We start from the raw sequence: 20,204 nt of genomic DNA, 5'->3' as shown, positions 1-20,204 counted from the left end.
GTCCCTCTTCGCGTTCCGGCAGTCCCAGGATGCGAATATTGTTGCGGGGGTACCTGCCTTCTCCAGGTTTTCAATCTGGTCAGTGCTTGTGCCAAATGTTGGTGCACCCCACCGAGGCCATCCTCCACACCGGAGATACGTTGTTCCGCCTCCCCAGTTCGGGATGACAGTTTTTGGAGGTCATGGCGGAGGAAGGAGACCTCGGTAGGGATGGCGTCCATTTTTTGCTCCACCGAGGAGCGCAAGCTGGCAATGGCAGCCATCACATCCTTGAATGGCAGGGTCTCGTCTGGCGGAGGGGGGGGGGTCACCCTATGGTCCTCGGTGCTCTGTAGGGTGGATGTGCTTGTGGCATTATTGGTCCATGGTGTTTTGTGTCGAGGTCTTTTTGCTTTTTCCTTTGCCCATGGTGTTGCTTTGTGCAGGGACCCGTATATCTGTCAGTGCCAGTGGAGGAGGCCCCATTCGTCAGGATTGGCTTCTTTTGCGCACTGGAGGTGTCGGTATGCTTCTGCCCTTATTGCGTGTACGGGCGTATGTTGCTGTTTCCCCCAGGGGCACTCCCTATGGGCACATCGGATTCGGGTTGGCAGGTCCCGCGTAGCGGCTTACCCGTGGCTGTTCACTTTAGTCCCGGGATCCGGGGGGCGGAGGGGTGGACTCCGAGCTGTCACCGCCTGTGTCGGGTTCCCCCTCCAGGGGGGATCCGCTCTCCGCCTCTCGGGGCGGGCCGAGTCATCCGCACCGCAGCAGTTCCAACCGATGTCGCAGGCCGGGGGCTCGCCCACTCTGCTCTTCCCCGCCCCGGCCGTACAGGGAACAGATGACAGAATTCGGTGGCGGCGCACCCTCGGATGGCCTCAGGGATGCTGGCGCGGATGCTGCGTTCAGCAGTCGAGGCTCGTGGGCTGCATTCGCTGGTCCCTGTCACGCTTCAGTGGGTCTTGGAGGCGGCCATCTTGTTCGGGCTCGGGGAATTCCCGGGCGAAACTTCCAACGCCGATATCACGCGTTTCCCTTTACGAACTTGGCTCTGTTCTCCGCCGAGTATTGCTCCGAGGTTCCGCCGCCCGGAGTTATCTTTATTTTGCTTTTACACGATCCATATGGCAGGATTTTGCAGGATGTTTCAGGCGGCCACGGGAGCGCCGAAGATTCACGTCTTCATCGCGCACTCGCTCTTTCGGCCTAATTTTTGAATGGGAGGGGATTAAGAAGCGGGCGACCTCGGTCCAGGAGGCAGCCAACATTATTGGTTTGGAAGCGGAATTAGAGGGTGGGGGACAAGTGGCTGCCCCGGTACCCCGCGTGGACCTGAGGGAGGGGAGCAGACCTTGGGAGTGGGCATCGGTGGGGGAGCGGGGCAGGAGAAGGAGGGCACTGCGGGGCCCTTTTGGGAAGCGCCCGCACGGAGCACACTTGGGGAAGGGGGATGGAATCTGGAGGGGTAGGGGTGACCTTATTTGTGCCTCTGTCAAATATCTTCTTCTAGGGGGTGGTGGTCTATTGGGCTGTGTGTGGAGCCGGGGGGACGGAGTTAAAACATGTTGGATCAAGCAAAGACGGGACAGTTTGGGGGGGAGAGGGGATGCGAGGGGGAACTCGGGGGGGATGGTGAGGGAGGGACGGGAGGGGGCAGGAGCCCTTATGCATAACAGGGTAGGTTGGGGTTTCTGGGGGAATAGTGGGGGGTTGGGAAGGATGGTGAGAGGATGGCTTGCAGGTGCAGGGTATCTCGGGTTCAAGTGGCTAACTCATAATGTGAGAGGATTCAATTCTCCTCTCAAGCGGGCGAAATTAGAACACTTTACCCAAACGCATGCTCCGGAAGTCCTGGCACTGCAGGCGACTCACTTGTTGTGGGTGGATCATGGCCGCCTGAGCCTGAAGGGTTACTCACAAATCCTTTTTGCGTCAGGTCCCTCAAAGAAAGGGGGGGTGGCGGTGGCATTCAGGAGCGGTATGGACTTTAGAATCCAGGATATTCAGAGGGATAAAAACGGGAGATTCATCATGGTAAGGAGGGAACCTATGGGCGCCACTTACATGATTGCCTCGCTGTATGGCCCAAACGCGGGACAGGACAGCTTCATGAGGGAGACCCTAAGCACGCTGGAAGAGTTTGCAAGAGGGCAGGTCATGTTAATGGGGGATCTCAACCTGGCCTGGGACATGCGGCTAGATCGGACGCAGCACGCGGGCGGAGGGTGGGGTGGTGGCTTCCCCAAAGCTGAAAGAGCGATTCAAGGGGGCAGGCTTGAGGCACATGTGGCGGGTATTGAGGGGGGAGGAAGAAGGTTTTTACTTACCTTTCGGATGTGCATCGAACTCAATCTCGAATTGATTATATCTGGGTGTTGGCTAGCTTACTGGGAGGGTTAGAGGGGGTTGAGACTGGCCCCATGGGAATTGCCGACCACAAGGTGGTGCAGATGAATATGTGGCTGGGTAGGCGTAGGCTGGGGGTTTGGAGTTGGCACTTTACCGGGGATCTCGTGAGGGACAAGGTGATTAGGGAGGAGATGGGTAATAATATCAAAACCTTCTTCGACAGAAACAACGACACGGATACGAGTCTCAGCACAAGGTGGGATGCATTCAAAGCCACGCTGAGAGGGGATCTCATTGCCCTAAAGGCAGAGAGGAATAAACAATTGCGGTTGTTGGAGGCCCAGCTGGAAGGGGAGGTGGAGGCTGCGAGGGTCAGGCTCAAAGGGGACCCCTCAAGGAAAGCATATAGGGAGTACAGGTTGGCAGAGGGGCAGCTGAGAATCCTGAGGACCAAGAAAGCGGAGGGGGCGATGTTAAAGGTCAGACAGAAGTTCTATGCTAAGGCCAACAAGGCGGACTCGCTGTTGGCGTGCCTACTGAGGGGTAGCAGGGAACGAAACACGATCGTAGCCTTGAAGGATGAAAGGGGGGAAAGGATCACCAGATCGGAGGAAATCAGGGATCGGCTAACTGGGTTTTATGAAGCCCTGTACACATCTCAGGGCCCCACAACTCAGTTACAGAAGAACTTCTTGGACGCCCTGCCCCTTCCGCATCTGTCCGCGAAGTGGGGGAAGATCTGGGACGGGCCACCACAGAGGATGAGGTGCGGGCCGTCATTACATCACTTCCTAGCAATAAAGCTCCGGGCCCCGATGGCTTCCCGGTCTCCTTTTACAAAACCTATTCCGCCATACTGGTGTCATGGTGCAGGCACCCAAAACCCTGAAACTGGTGGGGCATCCCAGACTTTGGCCCCCTTGGGGGCTTATCCAGCCCCAGCCAGGCTCACCTAGGCTCAGTCCTGGCGCCGCTGGCGCCAGGCTCATGGAGGTGTTAGTTATATGGTCCATTAACTTGGCTCTGAAAGGCTGAGTCATTCAGTTCAGATTGTGTCCTGGAACTACTTTACCTGAGAGAAGGGATACAGACAAGAGAACTATTTTCTTGGAACTACTTGCAAGTCTATTTAAACCGCACCCAACAATCTGAACACGCTTTGTGTTATTCTGCGCTCCTGCAGCGTAACGCTCACCGTGTCAGATCAGTTCTTGCTTCCTTCTGCCACGCCCGTCCAGAGTCTCCCATCCATCGGCACCTGCGAACAGAGAATAACAGGAGTTATTTAAGCATCGAAGGCCTTACCTGCAGTGCATCCAGATCTCTTCTCCTGCTTTCCCACGGACCGCCGCATCTGCAGAACAGAACGAAAAGCGCCCTCTCGGGTAACTACTCACCTGATTGGCCCGCTCCAGGAACTTCATCGGACAGTTCTTCACTCAGCAGCGCGCCGCAGTTCGACACCGCTACACGGATCTTTTATTTTTCTTCCTGGACTCGCGCCGTACCTGCTGAACAGAAAAAGACAAACAGGTTAGTCGTACGTAGCAAAGGAAAGCTACAGAGGCGAACATTTGCGCGCCCAGCACTGCAATACGTACCGGCAGGAATCCTGAGCATCATTGTCAGGAGGGTTATCCATCATCCGAGGGTCGCTTAACGCCGCACCTGTAAGACAATAACGGAAATTAGTTATCTTGAACAGAAAGACTTAAAGGCAGTCATTCCAAGCAGTTTTTGGAATAGAGACTTACCTGCTTACTCCCGCGCCTTCTACTTCAGCAACTTCCTTCAGATCAGTGACATAGCTTGATCCAGGAAAGACTGTGAACCGCGCCCCTGCCTGAGTGTGCAGGACGGAGAGCTTGCCCATTAAAAAACAAAGGTGAGCCAGAAGAAGTGAAGGATAGACCGGAAGGAGGTGAAACCACTGACCAGCTCCCTTCGGTAGCTAATATCTTGTTTTGACTTGCAGGCTAACATCTCCTGAAGCAAGGACTAAGGGGAGACGCAAGCTAGCATCACCAGCCAAGCAGAGCAGCATCAGGACAGACAACACCCTACGCACATGAGTACGCCCCCATGGAGACCAGGTGAATGTGACAACTGGTCCCATACCTGACTCAACTTTTCAACTCATTCGACTCCTCGGGCAGTATCACCCCTTCTATGGAAGAGGCCAAAATGACACTCTTACACAAGATGGGTAAGGATCCGGAGGAGTGTACCTCCTATAGGCCAATTGCTCTCATAAATTCAGATGCAAAGATTTACACCAAAATTTTGACTAAGCGATTGGAGCTACACCTTCCTGAGCTGGTCCACCAGGACCAGACTGGGTTCGTATGGGGGCGGCAAACGGCCGATAACATTAGGAGAGTCGCCCACTTGTTCGAGAAGATGCAGAAGACCCCCACTCCGGCGATTCTTTTAGCCTTGGATACTGAGAAGGCGTTCGACCGGGTGGAATGGTCCTTTCTGTTTCTGGTCATGGAGCGAATGGGTATAGGCAAAAAGTTTATTGACATGATTCGGGCGAATTACAGAGCTCCCACCTCACGGTTACTTATAAACGGCGCAATGTCCCGACCCTTCAGACTCGGACGCGGTACGAAGCAGGGGTGCCCTCTTTCCCCACTCCTGTACGCCCTATATCTAGAGCCCCTACTCGTGGCGATACGGGAGGCAGAGGATATCCAGGGAATTCCCTTTGGGGGGATTCAGCATAAGGTGGCGGCTTTCGCCGACGACATGCTCCTCACCCTGACGAGCCCAATGGTATCCATAGAGGCGTGCATGGCTCTGTTGTCCAACTTTTGGGAAGTCTCTGGCTTGCGGGTGAACGTGCATAAGTCCGAAATAATGAATCTGTCGCTGCAGGTTGACGAGTTAAGGGCCTTGAGGGCTTCCTCTCCGTTTAGGTTGAGTCCAGGTGGGATACGGTATCTGGGGGTCAGGGTTACCCCTCAGCTGTCGGGTTGGTACGGGATTGAATTATATCCCTACCCTTGCGTCGATTAAAAAAGATCTTAGGAAGTGGAGCTCTCTAAAGATATTGTGGTTGGGAAAAGGGGCAGTACTCAAGATGGTGGTTCTCCCACGATTGCTCTACCTCTTCCAGGCGGTTCCGTTGCCCGTCCCCACACCTTTCTTCAAGGAACTGGACAAGGCAGCAAAGGAATTAATCTGGGAGGGCAGGACGCCGCGCTTGGCGAAACGGCTTTTGACAACTTCCAAGGGGGCCGTGGGCCTAGCCCTATTGGACTTTCAGCGCTACTACGAGGCGGCACTGCTCAGGGTAATCCGATAGTGGTTCTCATCGGAATACAATAAACATTGGGCCAAGATGGATAGAGCGGTAGCCCAACATCATCTGGGAGAGGTACTATGGCTCCCGCACAGGTTGAGACCGGCTCATTTTTATCTGAGTAACATAACTAAGGGGCTGGTGGATATCTGGGACAGGGCGGTGGAGAAATTGGGGCTCACTACTTTTCCGTCGCCATTCACCCCCATATTTAACAATGGTGACTTCGCCCCAGGGTTGGAGAAGGGAGATTTCGGAAATGGGAGAGCGGGGGGTGTAGGATCATCAGAGACCTTTTTCGAGGACAGGAGGTGAAATCCTTTGATGACTGTAAACAGGAGTTTGGGGTAGGTGTTAGGATTCAAGGGCGCAATACAGTAGTGGTGGCTTGACACATTGTGATGCAATTTAGGCTTTCTGACAATATACCCCTCAAGAGTATGTAGGACAAATTGAGGTGAGTATTGCCTGAAAATAAGGTACACCCTAGTACTCCAACAGCTGGCTGCAAGAGAATTAATCAGACATTAACATGAGGCTTTAAGGCAAGGGACGTTCCAAAACAAGATACTGAACTGATACAAACAAGAAAATCAGACTGTGACCGAATTGTTCCAAGTTAGATTGTGAGTACCCTGAAAGCAAGAAAGGAACTATTACCAGGAGTACAGAAATAGCAAGAAAGGGATAAAGAAATAGGCTTGTGCTTACCACATGAGTGTCCTGGACAGTTGCTGCAGAAGCGTGGTGAATGAGCTGGCAGTCCGGGAAACACAATGTTTTGTTTTCCTATACCCGCCGGCACGAGGACGCCTAAAGGGTTAATTGATCCTGGCGCCGTTGCGCTGATGTCCTTTTGATCCTGCGCCGATGCGCCAATGTCCTTTGGTCCCTGCGCCGATCCGCGGTGGTCCTGAATGTCCAAAGTGTCTTTTGACAGTTCCAGAAAGACGGTATGACACGGGCAAGACTTGTGGGATGAAGTAGTTGCAATCCGTGGATGTTCCGGTTTTGGTATGAACAGGTAAGACTTGAGGAGTTAGCTGAATGCAGTCCGTGGCCATTCCAGGTCGGATATTAGCAGGTAGGATTTGAGGGATTAGCCGAGTGCAGTCCGTGGTCGATCCGGGTCTGGTATGAGCAGGTAAGACTTGAGAGCAATGACAAGGAGGAAGCAAGGGAGGTCACAAGGCGGGCCGGCAATTCAAGAAGCCAAGAAAACAAGGTTCAAGGTAAGTAGCTTAGAAAATAGACAAATTCAGAAGCGCCGCCATGCGCGGAGGCGCAGCTTAAATACTGGTCAGATGACCGTACGCCCAGGACGGCGCCGTAGGACTGAGCATCTAAGCGAATACCATGGCCGCCAGCGTTTCCACGGTAACCCATAGCGTTTTGCAAAAGGACATGCACGGAACACTGTATAATGGGTCTGAGGCTTAGCAGACCCCCTCAACTTGGACCCACAAACGTTTGTCCTCCTGGGTTTACTAGATGATTTGTTGTTGTGTGAACTCCTCCTACGATTATCCGATAAGGCATACAATGGAACCCTGACAGTTTCCTCCCCCAAAAATGCCTCCCCGGAGCGAGTAGCCAGGAACTCAGACAAGAGACGAGGAGCATGTACATTAGACTCAGGTTGCCAAGTACGCTCCTCTGGACCATACCCCTCCCAATCAATAAGGAAATGACGGACCCCCATGCACCACTTTTGTATCCAGAATGGCCTTGACCACATACTCCTCCACTCCTTCCACTATCACTGGTGCGGGAGGAGAGGCGGGCACCTGTGGGAGATGGTTTCAGCAGTGAAACGTGAAATACCGGATGGATCTTCCATTGGGTAGATAGATCTAAATAAACCACCAAAGTCTCTGGTGTTTGTCAGCATAGAGTTTAGTTTGCTGTTGAGCGGCCTCTAAATGATCAAAGACCGTTTCCCTAAGGGAGACGAATTCACGAATGCAAGCCTGAGCTGCTGGATTTTCAGAGGTAGGTATTAGATCCTGAGGAAGTGACTTAGGATGGAGACTATAAAGAGCAAAGAATGGAGAAGTACCGGTAGATGAATGTACTGACTTATTGTATGCAAATTCTGCCGCCCCCAAGACATTTAACCATGATTCTTGATGCTGAGTATTCAAACAAGGTAAGAATTGTTCCAAAGTGGCATTTGCTCTTTCAGTTTGCCCATCCGTTTCGGGATGATAAGCCGTTGAATAACGTGCATCTATACCCAAGGCTGTAACCAGGTGGCGCCAGAAATGGGAGGTAAACTGAGCCACTGTTATGATGATCTCAGGGAGCCAAAAACGACGGAACACATTCTGCAATAACATATCTGCTAGAAGTGGAGCAGTAGGTATACCCTGGCATGGTACAAACAAGGCCATCTTGGAAAAGTAGTCAACGACCACCCATATGGTATCATAACCTTGAACATGAGGTAGTTCCAACACCAAAGTCCAATGAGATCATTAGCCAGGGTTTTTTAGGAACAGGGATAGGCTGAATCAAACCCATAGGTTTAGCCACAGTACCTTTGCACTGAGCACAAATGGCGCATTTCTTGATGTAATCCGAGATGTCATTAACCATAGAAGGCCAGAACGCCCAACGTTTTAACAGTTCAAGCGCCTTGCGTCTCCCTGGATGTGCGGCCATCAAGGTATCATGACACCACTGAAGGGCCAAAACACGGGTTTCTGAGATAGGAAGATACAACCGTTCTTGTACATAAGGCATGGAATTGACGATTTTGATGTCATGATCATGGAGTTCAGGAGGATTCATCACCATCCAGGATTTAATCATATCCTTCAAGGACGAATATATGGTACAAGAACAAATGACAAACGAAGGTTGTAACACAGTGCTTTCCCGGTGAGGCGTCAGACCGCCTTCATTCAGTCTTGATAATGCATCAGCCTTAGAATGCATCTTGCCAGGACGGTATGAGATCTGGATGTTATACATGGAAAATAATTCATGCCACCTTGCGTGGCGAGCGGTGGTACAACGTACAGATTTAAGAGCAAGAAGATTACGATGATCGGTGAAAACTTGTATGGGTGTAACAGTACCCAATAGATGGTGTCTCCATATGCATCACGTATGGCCAAAAGTTCACGTTCAGCGATTGTGTAATTCATCTCGTACTTAATAAGCCTCCTGGAATGGTAAACCACATGATGTAGAAGACCAGTGTCTTCACACATTTGGGACAGAACCGCTCCCCCAGCCAGATCCGAGGCATCAGCCTCGACAATAAACAGACGTTTCTGATCTGGATGTTGTAGGACCGGGGCAGAGGTGAACGTGGACTTCAATGTTTCAAAGGCTGTCTGGGCTTGATCAGACCATTCAAAGCGTTTCTTTGAACTGGTTAATGCAGTCAAGGGTGCTGCGATGGCCGAAAATTAGTGTATGAACCGCCTGTAGAAGTTTGCAAATCCTAAAAAGGACTGAAGGGACTTTACATTATTTGGGATAGGCCAGTCCAAGATCGCTTTAACCTTATTTCTGCTCATCTTAACACCCTCACTGGTGATATCGTAGCCTAAGAATTCCACCTGGTCAGCATGAAAAACACACTTTTCCAATTTGGCATAGAGGTTGTTTTCACGCAATCTCTGCAAAACGGCGGAGACATGTTGAACGTGTTCCTTCTAAGTAGAAGAATAAATGAGAATGTCATCAAGATAGACAACCATGAACTGATCCAGTAAATCTTTGAAGACATTGTTGATGAAGTACTGGAAGGTGGCTGGGGCATTACAAAGACCGAATGGCATAACCAAGTACTCCAACAGACCATGCTTAGTTTTGAATGCTGTCTTCCATTCGTCGCCTTCTCTGATTCTCACCAGATTATAAGCCCCCATTAGATCAAGTTTAGTAAAAAAACTTGGAAGAACCTAGTTGGATCCAGCAGAACAGATATCAGGAGACTCGGATACTGATTCCGTACAGTCACTGCATTCAATTCTCTATAATCAATACAGGGGCGTAAGTCTCCCTCTTTCTTAGGTACAAAGAAAAGAGGTGATGCTACTGGAGACCTGGAGGGGTGGATGAACCCCGTCCGGAGTGCCTGATCTAGATATTCCTTTAGCATCACATCCTCCTTTTGTGTAAGCGAATAGATTATTCCAGAAGGAATACGGGCAGCAGCCAGTAATTCTATCGGACAATTATAAGGGCAGGTTGGAGGTCGTTTTTCCGCTGCCTTCTTATCAAACACGTCCTTAAAAGAATCATATTCTTGTGGAAGGAGCACTGTAGTAACAGCCCCAATCGTTAAGGCTGAATCTAGGAGCCTGGCACTAGGACTTTCAAACTCCACCGTATCTGCATGACAAGATTCCTGACATTGGTCCGAGGTAAACTCGACTGAACGTGACATCCAATCGATGGATGGGTTGTGTTTCATTAACCACGGCAAGCCCAAAATCAGCTTAAATTGAGGAGCCGAATGACATCAAAATGGATGATCTCCGAATGATTGTCACCAATCGATAATACAAGGTCGATGGTTTGTTCTGTCACCAAACCAGAAATCGGCAAAGTACCATCCACTGCATTAACTAATTCTGGTGTTTTCTTGGGAATTAGTGGAATGGAATGATCACGTACAAATTGTGCATCCACATGATTTCCAGTTGCACCTGAATCAATCATAGGTTAGGTTCAACAGACCAGGTTGTCTCAGAGGTAGACGACAAACTAGCCAAGGCTGAAAAAGGAACCGAGGATCTGGAGTCCACGACCGCTTGACTCGACAAAGGGACCCAGTCTATTGTCGAGCTTTGGCGTTTCCCGCCTTCTTAGGGCAAAGTTACAGGAAATGACCTGATGACCCACAATAGAAGCATAAATGGTTGAGCCTACGAAGCTCTCTTTCTGAAGGAGTGAGCGGACCTCGAATTGCACCGATTTGCATTGGTTCTGAGGTTGAGACAGGAGTCACTGGCATAGGAACAGTTAGGTGTTTCTTTGTTCTCCTTTTCGTTCAGCCTTGTGGGCATCGATTTGCAACACCAGGTCCACCAGTTCTGGGAAACCTCTAGGAACCACCGGTAATGTTGCCAGAACATCCTTTAACCCTTCCTAAAGACCTTTGTAAAACAAAGCAGATTTCTTTTCGTCGGGCCAATCCGTTTCAGCAACCAACTGGTTACATTTAGCCAAATACTCCAAAAAGGATTTATCTTTCTGTTGTAAAGAAAGCAATTCCAGGTCCATTGCCTGTGACTTACATCTGGTATCAAACACACGGGTCATAGCCTTAATCAGAGCTTCACAATCATACAGTAACGGGCTACTCTGTTCCAGAAGGGGATTAGCCCACACTGCAGAAGTACCCCCAAGGTTAGACAGAACAAATGCTGCCTTCGTAGTAGCATCAGGGAATGATGCAGGTCTACACAAGAAATGTAAACGGCACTGATTAATGAATGTTCGAAAGGTCTTAGGATCCCTTAGGAACCTTTCTGGAGGGGCTAAAGGAAACTGTGTTGCCATATAGACTGGACTTGACTAATTTCCTGACTGAGCCCTTCCTGAAGTTGAATCCACTCCCGGACTAGGTGCTCCAGCCCCTGACTGCAGACCAGCATGTAACTCGTTAATACGACGTTGGGTTGCATCATGCGCGCCCTAAGGTCTTCCACCACTTTGGATAGAGCTGCCAAATGATCAACGGCCTCTTCCATTTTGTAAAGGCTTCTGACTATGTTAGGATTCAAGGGAGCAATATAGTAGTGGTGGCTTGACACATCGTGATGCAATTTAAGCTTTCTGACAATATACCCCTCAAGAGTACGTAAGGACAGATTGAGGTGAGTATTGCCCGAAAATAAGGTACACCCTGGTACTCCAATAGCTGGCTGCAAGAGAATTAATCAGACATTAACATGAGGCTTTGAGGCAAGGGACGTTCCAAAACAAGATACTGAACTGATACTCACAAACAAGAAAATCAGACTGGGACCGAATTGTTCCAAGTTAGATTTGTGAGTACCCTGAAAGCAACAAAGGAACTATTACCAGGAGTACAGAAATAGCAAGAAAGGGATAAACAAATAGGCTTGTGCTTACCACATGAGTGTCCTGGATAGTTGCTGCAGAAGCGTGGTGAATGAGTTGGCAGTCCGGGAAACACAATGTTTTGTTTTCCTATACCCGCCGGCACGAGGACGCCTAAAGGGTTAATTTATCCTGGCACCGTTGCGCCAATGTCCTTTGGTCCCTGCGCCAATGCGCGGTGGTCCTGAATGTCCAAAGTGTCTTTTGACAGTTCCAGAAAGACGGTATGACAAGGGTAAGACTTGTGGGATGAAGTAGTTGCAATCCGTGGACGTTCCGGTTTTGGTATGAACAGGTAAGACTTGAAAGATTAGCCGAGTGCAGTCCGTAGCCGTTCCGGGTCTGGTATGAGCAGGTAAGACTTGAGAGCAATGACGAGGAGGACGCAAGGGAGGTCACAAGGTGGGCCAGGAATTCAAGAAGCCAAGAAAACAAGGTTCAAGGTAAGTAACTTAGAAAATAGACAAATTCAGAAGCGCCGCCGTGCGCAGAGGCGCGGCTTAAATACTGGTCAGCTGACCGTACGCCCAGGACGGCGCCGTAGGACTGACTGTCTAAGCGAATACCATGGCCGCCAGCGTTTCCACAGTAACCCATAGCGTTCTGCAAAAAGACGTGCATGGAACACTGTAGAATGGATCTGAAGATTAGCAGACCCCCTCAACTTGGACCCACAAACGTTTGTCCTCCTGGGTTTACTAGATGATTTGTTGTTGCGTGAACTCCTCCTATGATCATCCGACAAGGCATACAATGGAACCCTGACAGTAGGCGAGGGGGAGCGGCTTAGATACTTCCAGATCAGGCACTGGGTGTTGTCTAGGGAGGTTCGGAGGGCGGCAACGCGGGTTCTGACACAGTTTGAACGATTCCTGCTGATGCATGAGGGGTCCAGGGGGCTGATTTCAGATCTTTATAAGCTTCTGGGGAGTGCTGCCCCTACCACGAAGTGGCCGTATATGTCTAGGTGGGAGGGGCTCCTGGGGGTGGCGATGGAGCAGGGGGACTGGGAGAGGCTTTGGAAACTGATCCCGAAGGTGGCTAAGGCTACCCAGCTACAGGAGGCCTGGTATAAGTATCTAATGGGCTGGCATTATACCCCGGCGCGCCTCCGGGCAATTTTCCCAACAACATCCGGGGCATGGATGTGGAGAGGAGGGCACAGAAGCTCATATCTGGTGGGATTGCCCTAGCATTGGCCCTTTTTGGAGGAGTATTTCTCGTGCACCGGATCAGGCGTTTGGAGAAGGCACGAATCAAGACCCTCGCGAGGTCCTGGTGGGGAGGTGGAGGGAGCTGGGTAGGGGGGAGGACTGCACAAGGCAAAGGTAGTCTTCATTTTGGCAGCTATGGGTCTCCTTGCCCAAAGGTGGAAGAGCCCCTTGGTCCCAACGGAGCAGGACTGGTTGAGGAAGCTGTGGGAGATTGTTTCGTTGGAGTGGGCTACGTTCGCGGTTACTGACAATTTGAGCTGCTTTGCGGCAGAATGGGGAGAAACTTTGGACTACTTAAAGGGAGAGTTCCGGGAGCAATGGCGACCCCACAGACTGAGACTCCTGGACTTACATGCTTAATCGTTGGAAGGGAAGGGGGTCGAGGGGGGGTTGGGGGTGCTAAGGGCTCCTTGGGGGGGGGGGGAGGAGGGGGCGGGGTGGGAGTACATCGTTGGGGGTTGCTGTTTCTTACCATTGTTAAAACAATAAAGAGAAGTTTCAACAACAATAAAAATATACGTTCATCAAATAATTAAATGTATATATTTTGCGTTGCTTTGCCTTCATGTTCACAAATGTACGTTTGCAAATATTTATGCTCTTGATGCAATTCAATTTATATTATATGCAAAATGCTTTTCATTCTCCTGTGCGCCAGATATCCCCCGTCCCATCCTCTCTACTATCCTTTAATTGATGTCCCCCCTCCTGCAATCATGAATTGTATATTGGGGTGAGAGGTTGTGGGTACTACCTGGTCACCCCCATTTTGGGACCTCTTCCCTCCTTTTCCAAAAACTGTGTTGCTTCCGCCTGTCATTTTTTCTTTTTAAATTGCTTTTCTTTTAATAGCAAAATCAGCCAGCATCCCTCAATTTTGCTCCCTGCAACATCATAATTATGTTTAATTCCCGCTTCAGTTTTTCGATCTTTATTTCACTTTTGGTTTTCACTCTTTAATATTGGAAACTTCCATTTTCAAATGTAACACCAGATACCTTGGTAGCTTGGGGCATTTCTGTTCCATTTTTCTTTTTTTGTGGGATACTTGCCTTGCATATGGAACCAGTTTGCTATTTTATCACAAGTGCAGACGACTGGTTGCTGACTTCATATTCATACATAATGTTCCTTTGACCTTGGGTTGGTCACAGGAATTAAGTGCTGGGAGCCAACCAGTGGTCTGTTTAACTCATGAGCAGCTATGATTTAGCAATAGCGTGAATCACTGTTGGCGTAATGATGGCATAGGAAGCGAGCAGCACGCAACACATGCAGCTTCACTAGGCAGGCTAGTATGCAACCAAGAGCCACAGATCATATTCTGAAATCCTAGTGGACCTGGTGCCATTGCAAGAGTGGAGTCTGCCCACTCAGCCATAGGGATGCCAGGGAGCGCAAGATGGGGGAATCCTCTTCCTGGAAAATTCCTCTGATAGAAATACTAAAGCCAAGCCTACAATTGAAGGATATTTAGGATGTGGTATATGAATGTAATTGTTCATTATTTTTTGTATAAACTGTAGATGCTCTAATCCTACTACTATACTCAATGTGCACTAGTGCAGACTGAGGATAATAAAGTAGGTTGCCTATTTGCCATGAAAGAGAAAACAGTTATGTGTTATCTTATCAAACAAGCTGCCCATTTCAGCTAAACAGTACAGGGCTACTAAGTACTCATGCTATATGATCATTAAATGTTTGACAATATACCTACTTATACCAAAATGATGAGTATTCAGCTCTTGTTATACATTAATGGATTCTAATACCTAGACCTGCATTTAATCAGTGTCTCTTTATAGTACAGAATATGCAACCAGTGCCCTGGATTACTGATATAACCTGCAGCTTGTACCAATTGCATAAAAATTAAAGCTCTTCAGTGGGGACAACCTCCAGCATTCATTGGATGCAGGTGCACTACAAACAAAATCACAATCCATAATCACAAGCCAAACTTTCAAGGCCTATCATTGAGCTAAACTAATATGTGCAGGAGAATACACAGCTCCGGGTTACCTTTAGGTAATGAAGAGCACGCTCAAGCTCGTCCTTGGAGCAGGAGCAGACCAGGTGCGAGAAGATGTACTTGAAGTTGTTAATTAGAATCTCTCTGCGGTTCACGTTCAGTTGCTTGGCAATTGTTCGGATGAGCGCAGACGCAGTAGGACTGGCCTTGGCAGCAAGGTATGGCAGCAGAAGTTGTAGGGTTCGCTGTTTGAACAAAAGTACAAAACGAAATATTATTCTAAAACATACCCATTGTTCATTGGAATCTCTTTTACCTACAAAAGATATCCCTCAATTAAAACAAAATTGTATCTTGCTTGGCACTCCTACTCAACTAAATGCTGCTCGTTTTATCATTTTCACGATACCTGCCTGGATTAACCTTTGTGTCCTACAACCTACATAAAAATCTATACATTGAGCGCAAAACCTACTGAGCCATCTTACTGGCATAAATAATTATCTCGAAAACTGCTGCAGAGTACCGGCAGAGATGAGCCACAGCAAAGTACAGGAACCAGCTGTCTGTGCTGGAAAACGATCTGGAAAGCAGTTACAGACAGATATCTATCCACTATATGCTGCAGGTTTTCTTACATGAAGTACAGGTTCCTCATTTTATGTAATTGAGGAGCTGTAGAGAAAGTGATCTGCAAGAAAGATTGGGAAGCAGACCTGGAGCGTGAAAATGAAACGCATCAGGAGAATCACTGGGTTTTCCCTTTCACCCTCCGAAAGCACAGTAATTATGCAACACTGGGACAACTGCAACTCTGGGACATATAATAATTTGAAGATATCCTGGACTTTAGAACATCAAGCATTTCTTGCTATTCTTTCATGGTGCCTGGATTTGGAGGGTATGGTTTTAGAGTGGTTTTAACTATAAGATGCATTAGGGACACCAGCCTGAAAGCACAGTTATAGCTGGCAACCATAAATAAATACACAGCCCAAAAACGGTGCATTGTTATAATGAACAATTCTAAGACTAATTCTAGTGATATGAGAATTCTACTTAAAGGTGGAAGAGCAGCTAGCATGGATTTTCACAACATAGTACAACCTACCTGTACTACATAAACGATACCAAAAATAAGTTAACACAAACTTTATTAAGTAGTGCTCAACAGGTTCGATATAAATACAATAAGAATCCAGCTCAATTTCACATTTATGGGGGGTGGGTCCTAGCCTCATGCAGTGAAGACGTGACCTGCCTGAGCTCCCAGCGCAATCCTACTACGTGATCCTGACGCTGCATTAAAACGCTACATAATCACTTGTTTCATAATATTCTTGAACCTCACAACTGCTCCTGCATTCTGGACTCACTTCTAACAAAAATTGGAGCCCGTGAGACTTAGAACGAGCACGGCTGCCTCCAACCACGCGGCCACATGATGGCAGCCCTGCCCCTTAGTGACAACTGAATGAACCGCGGGAGCCGTAGCCGGGAGCAAACGACCTTGCCTTCCCTGAGTGCGCACCGCCTGCAAGACTTCGAGGAACCCAAACGGAACAGCTGACCCAGACCCACAATCCTGCGGTGAACACTGCCTTGGACCGACCTGAACTCTGGTGTCTTTCAGAGCAGGACGCTGTGTCATGCTGCTCGTTGGAGACCGGCTGGGTAGGTTCCTGCCCTTGAGGACTGGTGATTGTGGGGGACAGAGCAGGTACTGGGGCCGCCCTGCTGCAGTCCCTCTGTGGGTGGCGGCTTACACAAAGCCTGAGCAACCACCTCCGGGGAAGGACACCGTGCCGCCTTGCAGCAGCGGTGGGGGCCTATTAAGTGCCCAATTATGAGCAAATACAGGGGTCGGATTCTGAGGTCCTTGTGCTCCCGTCCTGCCAACGCACTGCTGGTCTCCTTCATTGTGCCTCTGGAGCGAATATAACATACTCGCTACTGCTGGCATTAACGTGCAGGAGGGAGACCCTGGTCGATTCGACTGCGGCGCCTTGGCGTGTGCTCAGTCACCCTCATTCAAGAACTAACGCGCTGAACGACCACAGCATTGAATTGGAACGGCACGGACCATGTTGCACTGCAGACCATGGAAGGGTGAGTTGGTCTGCATCTGTGCCCACGATCTACGTAACAGCTCCTGCCACTTATAACGGAGGTGTCTCCCTTCCAGTGCACTGGGGTGGAGGAGTGTTACGTGGACAAGGCTGAGGCTTGGGACCAAAGAGGACTGAGGATCTCACAGGTCTGCCCTACATCAACAAATGTACAAACGATAAATTTCCAAAGCCAGGAACGATCATTGTCTGCTCAAAGTAAGGAGGGCAATGTACCGGTCCCACTGAATATGTGGGGAATGGTACCAGAGATAATCTCGCAAGTCTTCCTGAAAATGGCCATGACTCAGCAGAAGCTCTAGTTAAGACTCAGATTAATGTACTTTCATGGAACACCAGAGGATATGCCTCCTTCGCTCAAGAGCCTAGAAAAACTCAAATATTTAAGATCTTTGATTTCATTTTGTTTCAGGAGACTTGGTTAACTTGTCTAGTGGAGATTGATGGTTTCTCTTCCTTCCAACAGCTGGCAAAGGGCTCAGCGGGTGGTAGACCAATGGGGGGACTGTTTATGGCTTGTAACAATGCCTTTATTGCTTCCAGTATACTATCTAATGAAAGAGAGGGCATCTTAATAGTAAGAGTAACGAAAAGAGGCAGCAAACTGGGCTCAAGTTGGATAGTTGTAAACTTGTTTTGGAACCCCAGTGCTTACCCCCTTAATGAGTACCTGCAATATCTCACAGACGGTCTAGTTGAATGTTCCTCTAAATATCCAGCAGATAAAATTATTATTGCGGGAGATTTAAACTCAAGAGTGTATCTCCAGAAATGATCCATCTACAGGAAATGTTCGTCCTAAAAGCAGTAATGGCACAACCTGGGTACATTGTATGCGGGACTGGGATCTTTATTTGTTTAATGGTAACATTTGGGGGGACATTCCGAGCGTAACGACACAAGGGAACAACTTTCTCAACGATAGACTATTTGCCTGCAGAAACATCTTTCAGAGTTGTCTAAGATTTCAAATAGGGGAGGGAAACTTTGATGATCATGCAATGTTAAAGCCGTCCCTGTGCTTTGATGGCGACTTAGTTGTTCCTGTCTATGACCATAAGTTGGCAACCAACCGGGCAGGGAATTACATTAGGAAATTTGATAGATGGGGAAGGTGCTCAATCATAAACTGAATGTTTTGGTTGATCAACTTTCTGAACAATTATTGTTGGGTTACTGTGGGTTTTAAAACAGCTATTTGATAACATAATTTCCCTGAAGAAATTGCCAGAAACGTGGAAACAATACCAATTTATAAGAAGGGGGACCAATTATTGGATCAAATTATCGTCCAATTTCCCTCTTGGATGCCGACAGCAAAATCTTTGTCGGCCTAATATTGGGGGAGTTGGAGACCTGGGCCAAATCTAAGGGAATAATACCCAGGCAGCAAACAGGGTTCAGGAAGGGATTGTCAACACCACTTAACGGCCTAGTTCTGAGCTGCCTAAGTGCAAACTCTTTTCAAAAGGGTGTCCCTCCCATCTTTGAATGCATGTGAGGCTTTCCAGATCTGGATTATTGTCGAGACCTATCAAGATTGAGAGAGGAGTGCGTCAGGGATGCCTGATAGCTCCCCTTCTATTCATTTTTTCATGGCTGACTTATCTAGGTGGCTGCAGGAGATCGGCCTAATAGCTCCCTGCATCAGAAACAAACATTTATTGGTTAGCCTATGCGGATGACATTGTAGTTCTAGATCATTCTCAGGTTGGGCTGCAACGTCGTCTGTCGGCATTGGAGATCTATGCTCAGAACAATGATCTATCCATTAATCCAACAAAGTCCAGGGTACTAATATTTAAACATCCGAAAAAGGTAGTTAAGTCCTACACCTGGAACTTGGACCATCTACTCATAGAGATTGTGTCTAAATTGACCTATTTGGGAGCCTCAATTGAATCTTTTCCAACTAAAAGCAGTCTTCTCCTATCCATTGACTTAAAAGTCATGAAAATGGGAGCACAAATGAAGAGAATTAAATCCAAATCCTGCAAATTCTCTATACTGCCACTTGTAAGATTCTATATAGGAAAGGTGGTTCCTATAATACTGTTTGGTTTGGATTATAACTCAATAGCTATGGATCTAGCATGAGATGTAGTCGAGGCCAAACTGTGGAAGCAAACCTTAGGTCTCCCTAATTGTGTCCCAAAAGTCTGCCTCAGATACGAACTAGGTCTCTCATCTCTTAGATCATGGATAGAGTGGAGGTGGATTTCCCTGTATAGACTGATCTTAGATCCCCGAAGAGTTCTCTGTATGAGGATGCGGCCCTCAATGCAGCGTGCGAACAATGGGTTTTTTGTTCAATTTAAGCTAAAATGCTGTGAGATATTGACTAGGTCTGAGTGTTGTGCTGATCTCCTTGTTCAAAATCCCTTCAAAGTCAAGGAACAGATGAAACGGTGAGATTGTATAGGCACGATAGACAGCATGAAGAAGGCTAAGGTTTCAGCCTCTTTTACAGCGCTGGGAAAACAATTGTCGGTCTTGCCTGCCTATTTAAAAAAATCACCTGACCCATATACGAGAACATCTTTCCTGAGATTTCAACTAAACCTATTGCCCACTCTGGAGATATTATCCATTAGACATAAGGAAGGGGCGACTAGCGCCATCTGTGATAAGTGTGACAAGGTAGAATGTCAGTCAATTAAGCATATACTATCTAATTGTCCTGGCACTTGGGATGTGAGTGTTGAAAGACTGTAGGTTTGTCCATGATGTACGTTGGCTAAATACTGATGAGTTTTGGTACAGATTATCATCAGGTAATAGAGCTTTCTGACTGCAGAGGTGGTTAGAATTCTAAAGGAACTTAAACTGCTGGTAAATTGACAAATTTATGGAGAGAGGAAAAAAAAGGAGAGTAAGGAGTTTTATGAAGCTTAAATTACACTGTGTAATGTATTATATGTCTCCTATCTCTCTTTGTCTTGTTTTTTTTTCTTTCATTCAGCTTTTTCTCCTCTCTTCATCTGGTGGCCCATGTTTTATCCTTTTCTTTTAAATGTGATTGTTTTGATTGATGATTCGCAAATGTGATTGGATTCTGTATATGTTTTGTGTCTTACTTCTTGTATATGTTTTTGTTAAATGTGCTAAAAGTAAAAAAATGTGGCTACTGCACAATAACAAAAAAATAAAAAATGTTACGT

The 20,204-nt window shown here is 48.0% G+C and overlaps 1 protein-coding gene across 3 annotated transcripts in view; it reads right to left on the bottom strand.

Moving 5' to 3' along the window:
* The window catches only part of ATR (ATR serine/threonine kinase), a 1,676,349-nt gene that overhangs the window by 1,185,680 nt on the left and 470,465 nt on the right, over positions 1 to 20,204 (bottom strand). For all 3 annotated transcript variants that reach the window (XM_069618270.1, XM_069618272.1, XM_069618271.1), the window contains exon 15: positions 14,965 to 15,159. In XM_069618270.1, the coding sequence (XP_069474371.1) occupies positions 14,965 to 15,159 (195 nt within the window). The remainder of the gene's footprint in view (positions 1 to 14,964; positions 15,160 to 20,204) is intronic.

The sequence above is a fragment of the Ambystoma mexicanum genome, chromosome 10, assembly GCF_040938575.1.
Source record: "Ambystoma mexicanum isolate Mex_15411 chromosome 10, UKY_AmexF1_1, whole genome shotgun sequence".
In the NCBI taxonomy this organism is placed as follows: Eukaryota; Metazoa; Chordata; class Amphibia; order Caudata; family Ambystomatidae; genus Ambystoma; species Ambystoma mexicanum.
The sequence above is the reverse complement of the archived record's forward strand: the minus strand, read 5'-3'. Positions and strand labels throughout refer to the sequence as shown.